General features: G+C 38.9%; 1 protein-coding gene across 1 annotated transcript in view; it reads left to right on the forward strand.

Annotated features, from left to right (window-relative positions):
* The first annotated feature begins 6,974 nt into the window (after positions 1 to 6,974).
* Positions 6,975 to 7,636, forward strand: part of EPB41L4A (erythrocyte membrane protein band 4.1 like 4A) — a 94,955-nt gene continuing 94,293 nt past the window's right edge. The window contains exon 1 of the mRNA XM_009893834.1: positions 6,975 to 7,004. Coding sequence (XP_009892136.1) covers positions 6,975 to 7,004 — 30 coding nt within the window. The remainder of the gene's footprint in view (positions 7,005 to 7,636) is intronic.

The following is a 7,636-nucleotide window of genomic DNA, read 5'->3' on the forward strand; positions in this document are numbered from 1 at the left end:
TAAGATGATTTGGAGAGAAATACTTGCCCTCTTCATACTTCCAGTGGCAATCTACTCTGCTTGTTATTTTTAATGAGGCATCTGTTTCTCAAGTAAATTACCGGAAAAATTTGGCAGCAAAATTGCCGTTTCCATAAAACAGAAATCTTAGATTTTCCAGTCTTAAGTTTGTTAGGTCTTAAATTAATGCTTAATTTGGTAGATGTTATCTGTTTAAATGCTTCTGTGAAATTTAGTTTTTTGAGTAGCATCTTGTTTGTTCAGTGTATGCAGCATTAGGGCACAGTGAGTTGAATGTCTGCTGTCAAAACGGCTATGTCACCGGTTGGCTTGTCAAACAGTGAAATATTTTGAAGCCTAGTTACAGTTACGCCTCTTGGTTTTGACAGTGGGGTTATATACCTTTTCTCCTTCATGACAGATCTGAGACCAAACATTATATAGAAGAGCACAATAAGGCTTACAATATTCTGCTGTTTGGTATACCGACAATGTTTTTGACTTTTCAACAGCTGTGTATTTAAACTATTCAAACATTTCCTTTGGATTTGTCACCTAGAACAGTACAGCCAACTCCTTTTAACAGTTGTTTGAACGTTGGGTGTTTTCAGGTGTTGTGAGGTGCTCTGTGGACCTAACTGAAAGTTGTTCTTATCTGTATCAGCTGAAGACACTGGAAAGTCTTGACTCTTCAAGGACTGGTTGCACTAGTGGTATTAAACAGATGGTGATTTTTCTTTTGCCATTATTCAGTTAGTCTGTGGCAGTGCATTTATGATCCTTAAGGAGTGAACTTGAAACTGCGTTTCATGACCAGGAGTATATATATATATATATATATTTTTCTAACCTGAAAGAAGCAGTTGCATAATGAATGTAAGGTTCACTGGTGTATATTTGAAGTGCAGACTTCCTTTGTATAATTTGGGTAATTAATCTAGTTTAGCTAGTTGGATCTTGGTATTGTGTGATGATATGATGTCTAGGAAGAAAAGGCTGAATTCTCCTATGACATAGCTCAGCTCTATTGACTTAAGTGGATTTATGCCAAGAAATAAGAAGGAGCCGGTGAATACACAAATAGGCATTTTGGTGAGTAGCATTTCGTTTCTTATTGCAGGAAGGATGAATGATCATGCTTGTAAACATGGAGGTGAAAAATGGGAAAATTTTGATTCTTTCTTAGGTGCTGAGGGAAGAACTCCAGAGAAGGCTCTCCTACCAGATCAGGATGAACTTTAATAATTATACTAAAAATACCTGTGGACCTGGAAGTCAATACAAATGTGCAAACATCTCAGTCTTTGAATATTAACATACTTTTGCCTTTTTACCTTTAATGTGAGGTATATTCTAGTTTCTGTGAGAAAATGCAGTGTTTTTGTCCTTGCTAATTGTTGGGTTTTTTTAAACCAAGATTTAATCCTGTCATGACAGACTAAAGCAGAGTGACATAGAGGGCATACGTTAAAGCATTATCTCAGGTATATGGTGGTGAGAAACTGCCCCTCTCACCTCAAAACAGTGTTGTTAATCAAATAGTTTGGCGTAAGTGATGATTGTCGCCGTACCTAAGCTGAAAGCTCTAGTGTTGTTTGGGTTATTGCAACTGTGATCAGGACAACAGATGAGTTCCCTTTGCTTAGCAAGACAGTAGAGTAAAATGTTATTTCTGCTTCAAAAATGTGAAGTTGTCAAAACCAGCAACTCCAAATTGAGCAAAATGTGTATCTTGGTTTCTGAGTACAGCAGCCTGGATAGACTGTTCTCATTGTGGCTGTGCAAGTGGAGGTGATGCTTCCTCCTATTTTACTTGCTTTCCATTGTCTGCACTTGATTATCATACTTCGCTGCTTCTGTGCCAAAATGTGACATCCTCAAATCCATCAATTCCCTTTCTGGAGGAAATGTCAACAGCTTATTTCAGGCTTTGATAATGTCTTCAAAGCATGGTGTCAGTGCCGGCTTTCTTCACAGTGTTCCCAGGAGAAATTTTTGCTCTCATGGCAGGGAGAGACAGCGAGGTAATAGCTGAGTTTATAAAAGCCTTAAGACAGCTCTAAAGTGCATGGATGTGAACAGTTTGAATGCAAAACAGTGACAACTTCTTCATTCTGTGAGGATGTTTGAGTGTGCCTTGGACAAGGCAAACCTCCAGCGTCCAACTTCTGTATTTACCATATTTTGTTAGTTAACTTGGATAATCTTTGATCATCCTTCTATCAATCAGGTGTGGATTTTGTTTTGTTTTTTTGGGGGGTTTTTTGGGTTTTTTTTTTTTCCTCTCCTTCAATTTAGGTTAGAATACAGGGAGATACTGGAATAGTGTTCATAGAATCATAGAACGGTTTAGGTTGGAAGGGACCTTGAAGATCATCAAGTTCCAACCCCCCTGACATGGGCAGGGACACCTCCCACTAGAGTGAGAGTCCACTAAGTGTTGTCCACTTCTCTGTGAAAGAGAGCAGTCACTGCCTTTTGTGGGGTGTTGCATGGTAGCAGGTTCAGGCTGCCAGTTCATTAGGTAATGAACTCTCTCTTAATAACTGGATGAATGACATGTACATCACTGGCATAGTGTTGTATTCCTCCCAGGCTGAAGCTAGATGTAGGTCTAATTTTTTAACAGCATAACTATGGTTAGGAGTTGGCCAACTTGCTGTTAAAATCTCGTGCTTTTTGCATAACTGGATATACCAAGTGCTGTGGCTGGGTTAATTGATCACTACCCCAGTGTAACGCATACGATTTGGGGGACTTATTCATTTTAGTACTGATTAGATACCTATAGCTTGAAATTCCCAGCAGATTTCTGACAGAGACATCAGCAGGCTACAGTAAGTCAAAATCCGTTAAGATTTGTACAGTTTAACTGAGAGATCTCTGCAGATGATTTGTGCTCCCAAGAGCAGCTTGGCGGGATAGGAGCACTCTGTAGGCTGGAATCCATCATCTCTTCAGCACAGGGAAGGGGACATGTGGCACCTTCGGTGTCTGGGTGAGCGGCGTCTAGATTTGTTACAGCTGGCAAGCTGAGTGGGACTGTCCTTGAGGGTATTTGTTTTGTGGGTATTTGTATTGTGTAAAATTATAAGATAGCGTTTACAGGGCAGGTAAGTGAGTGCCTTGGTCTCTTTGTGGCTGAGGCATTGTGGTACATCACGATGACTTGGGAGCAGAACCTGGGAGAAATAGTGGTAGGATGAATCTTTAATGTGGTGTAAGTGGATGCTGGGCTAACCCCAGTTAGGAAATAAATGTTTAGTTTAGACTTTTGTGATGGAAAAATTATACTGAAACCTACCTGGGAGGTTTTGACTCATGTAGAACTGCACCTTTCCATGGGAAGACAGTCTGCTTGCAGTCTTATGATCTGTCCTCCTTTTATTAGCTCCATGGAATGAATTTTCAGATGTCACTCTGACTGGAAAGCATTGGTATTTTTAAACAAATACAGTTATTTAGACATTATTTTAAGTATACATTGTAACTGTGTACATTGAGAGAGAAATACATTCTAAAGTTCTGATTTTGGGTGTTGTCTCATGTCAGTCCTGATGTGGTTATTGTCGGCAGAGAAGTTTTGTGAGTAATGGTTTATATCACCGGAAAAACATTACGGAAAAATTAAAAATGTTTAGTTTACAAGGAAAGGTGCTTAGTAATATTTCACTCTGGAATATGAATGTCACTGACTTTGTAATAGCGTTTCAAGAAGAACTACCTGGGCATATCATTGCCAAAATGATGAGTATAGGCATGGTCGAGGTCCATGTGAAGCGGCATACCTTAAAAACTTAGAAAAGTGCTGCCTTTTAACTAAAACACAAGGAGGAAGCTCATGCTGCTAGTTTTACTCTAAGTAAACCACATTATTTTATCCTGAACCAATCAGATCATAACTGAAGGATTTGAGCCTCCCATCTTCAAACAAAAGGGTTTTTTTTTTTGCCTTTGGATTTCAGTGTGAATAGGATCATGTCCAAATCACACAGAAAGCTATATTTAATGTAAACAAAAGTAATGCTGCCAGAAGTCTTGTATCCCACATAGATCAAAGATGAATCATTTTGACTTCAAAAAAAATGGATATAACCAAGTACATTTCAAGTAAGTTAAAATTGAAAGTTGTGATTTTCTATTTGAAATTTAATGGTCTGGTCTGCAGAACATGTTATGATTTGCCTGCAGTGAAAGAAGTGTGCTAGGCATACCCAGTACTTTAAATTACTTCACTTTAAAGCATGATCATTTGAGGTTTATCTAGTGCTCTGTGGCAGGGTACAAGTGCAACGGAACTGAAGATACTCTGATGTAGACTTCTGACATTACATTAGTGTCTTACCTGCAAGCTTGTGATTTAAACAGAAAAGTTTTTACAGTCAGTCTTCTGTTTCATAGTTTATTCTGCTTTGATTACAATCATCAGTTTTTACTCTGTTAGGTTATTGGGAGAGAGCTGGGAGCTGTTTGCTGCTTGGGTCCAAACAAAGGTTATTAAGCTCATGACTCCAGTAGCTCCACTGTGAGCAATTGTTCGCCTTACTCAGACTTTAGGCTGAAGGCTTGAAATCTTATTTCTAATATCAATCTAAAGTCCTCTGCCTCAGAAGTCAGTAATAAAATTAATATTGATTTAAACTCAGGTTTTTACTCTATCAAAATTCCCTCTGAAAGAAAAAGCTGAACGAGTTATTTTCACATCACCAGTGGATTCTAAACAGACTTTTTTGTCTTCTGGTATTAATTGACATTTTTTTTCTAATATGAAATATGTTTGTGATTTCATGTCTGTATTCAGAAAGCTGTTTTAAAAACTGGTTTCCTTCTTAAATGAGATGTGTGAGCAGACTCATGGAGTACAAGAGATAGCCATCCCCATTAGCAAAGCATAGCATGCCTGAGGCATTTTCTTAATTAACCTCTTGAGTCTGATCCTGAAGATGCTGCAAAAATGTATTTTTCATTCCAGTCACAATATTTAGACTATGAGCATTGAGGGGTTAACTGCTCACATCTCTGTGAACACTTTTGTTTATTAACAGACATATTTGTTAGTTTTGTACTAAATGTAGAGAAAGAATGGTCTAGTTCCGCAAAATTCTGTGTGCCATATTTGTGTATAGATCTTTATGCTGTGCTTATCACTAATCTGCCTGTCGGCTCTGACTGAAAAAATTAATCCAATATTGCACAGGTATATAATCTCTTTATATTCTCCTTCATGGAGACGTATTACAGAAGTGCTGAGTAAGTAAGAGTTTTGTTTTCTTTTTTTTTCTTCAGTATGTGGAATACTGTCGTTAGCACAGGTAGGCAACCACCATATATGTCAATATATATCTTATATAACTACCATACATACCATATTATACCATGTTTAAGATGTTTGGTTTCTTGTAGGTTCCACATCAAAGAACAAAAACCTTCTGTGGCAGTAGAGTTCAAAGCCACGGTATAGAAGTTCTTTGGTTTGTATCCTCCTGTTAAAAACACCTTTCTCCAACAACCTTGACATGTTAGATATTTGTTAAAAATAGAGATGATGGTAATTTTATTTTTATTGGTGAGTTTACAAGTTAATAATGCCATACAGTTTCAGAAAAATAATTCTGCATGATCTTTAAAGATATGCAGCACAGATGAAATCTTATTCTCTATGCATAATCAAAATTGTGGTATATCTCAAACTTTTACAGGTCAATAAAAAGATTTTTCAGAAGGCTGTCTATAATGTTATATGCTATAAACTTTCAACAAAGATTTAGTATTGATGGTCAAGTGACTATTGAATGTTGACTGGTTGAACAGTGACCTACTGTTCCTTGTACATGAACAGGCAAAATTGTGTTCTTATGTAAACACAGTTTTCCTGTAGCATATAAAGGCACTTCAAAATATACTAACCATTTTAGGGAACAAATGAAGACTACACAGTGATAAAGTAGTGTCCTTGTCTTATTCACTGGGATTAACATCAAGTTACTACTTGAAATGTTTAATTACTGAAAGGGGAAAGGAATGGAGGTCACAGGGGAAGAAAAAAACTGGCTAAAAGATTCCACAGTTGCCCTTAAAACCACATAGAATATTTTGTGCTTGACTTTTCTGAGGAAGAAAGCTGGGTTATCACTACAGCTTCATGCCCAAGAACTAGTTCAGAATAATACTGACTTTTTAATAAAATATCTGAGGAAATAGCTATAAATTCAGTCTGAAAAGCTTGTGGTATCTTCCTGAATGGAAAGTGCTAAGGAGAGAGTTGTTACCACTACTGAAGTTGTTTGGTCTGTTTGTAGGTTTGCCAGTCATCAAGTTTCGAACTCTCTGATGAGTTATGTTACTTTGCAAAGTTTCATTCAAAACAGTTTAGTTATTTCCAAGTGTGAAGCAAGAAAAAAAATAGTCTGTCAAAGAAAAAGAAACCCAGACAACTTTTGTCTGAGAAACTCTTAAAGCAAAGACTTAGTAATTGCTAACAATACGGTCACCATGCCAGAGGTGTGTTGTCCTCTGTTCTTTTAAAGATATGCCCATAATAAGCCCATTTGTGATGCTTAAGTACCTCTCTTGGGAGAGATTTCCTCTAACTTTGGCAGTTAAATCTGCTCTCTCTTATTGTCCCTGTCAGGTCCCGGTTGCCACTGCTTCATCTTTGTAACTGGTGTTTCTGGCGCTTGAGTTTGGGCAGCAGAACTGAAAATAAATTTGTGCATCTGGAGCTGTCAGATGTGTTTCTGCGTTACCTGTCCCACAATACAACAGAGTGGAGAAACTTCCTGATTTGCTGCATGTGGGGACAAGGGCCATACTGGCGGGGGGGGGAGTGAAGAAGAAGGTTGGAGAAGGGTCAAAGTAGTGTGACATATTTGTGGAAGGGCCTGTGATTCAGTGCACAGGGAATTCAAGGAATATGCGGGAACCAGTGGGGATGACAGGCTGAGGGGAAGCGGCAATGTATGTGACAAGGCGGTATGAACGAGGAGGGTGATAACCGGAAAGAGGTGGGAAAGGACAAGGAACTGGGAAGTGGTTAGGGAAAACAGGACACCCCCCACCCCAAGATGGTAGGTAGGTCTAATTAAGGAGCTCCGGACTTTCAGCCAGGGATGAAGGATGGTGCCAAGGAGAAGACGACGACAGTTGTGTGTGAGTTGGGTGAAGGGGGAGCAGCTGATGGTAACACTGACACAGTACACACGTGCAAGAGGCTGAATTAGAGGTTTGCAGGCTGCTTTAATGCTTTACGCTTTTATTTTGTGTGGTGTTACTTGGACTAAACACTTGCCTTGTGTGTTTGTTTATGTGCAGGGGTATCATTCTTCACAAAAACCCCAACAAACCTGGCTCAGATTTTGGTTTATCTGAAGATGCAGGGCTGAAATCTGCAGTGATTCAGGAATTGATTGACAGCTGAATGATTTCAGGAATTGATTGACAGCTGAATGAGGCACCCTTGCTGTGAGCAAAGAAGGGAGGGGGCATGCAGTGCCAGTCAGAGGGTGAAGAGCAGCTCGGAGCTGTGACAGATACATCCTTTTCATCCCCCTCTGCTGCTGCGGGCCTGTTAAGAGTCCTTCCTTTCCCACGGAGGGGCTTTTTTTGTTTTGAGGTGTTGGTGTTTTGTTTTTTTTTT

Source organism: Charadrius vociferus, unplaced genomic scaffold (genome assembly GCF_000708025.1).
Source record: "Charadrius vociferus isolate BGI_N301 unplaced genomic scaffold, ASM70802v2 scaffold158, whole genome shotgun sequence".
Taxonomy (NCBI): domain Eukaryota; kingdom Metazoa; phylum Chordata; class Aves; order Charadriiformes; family Charadriidae; genus Charadrius; species Charadrius vociferus.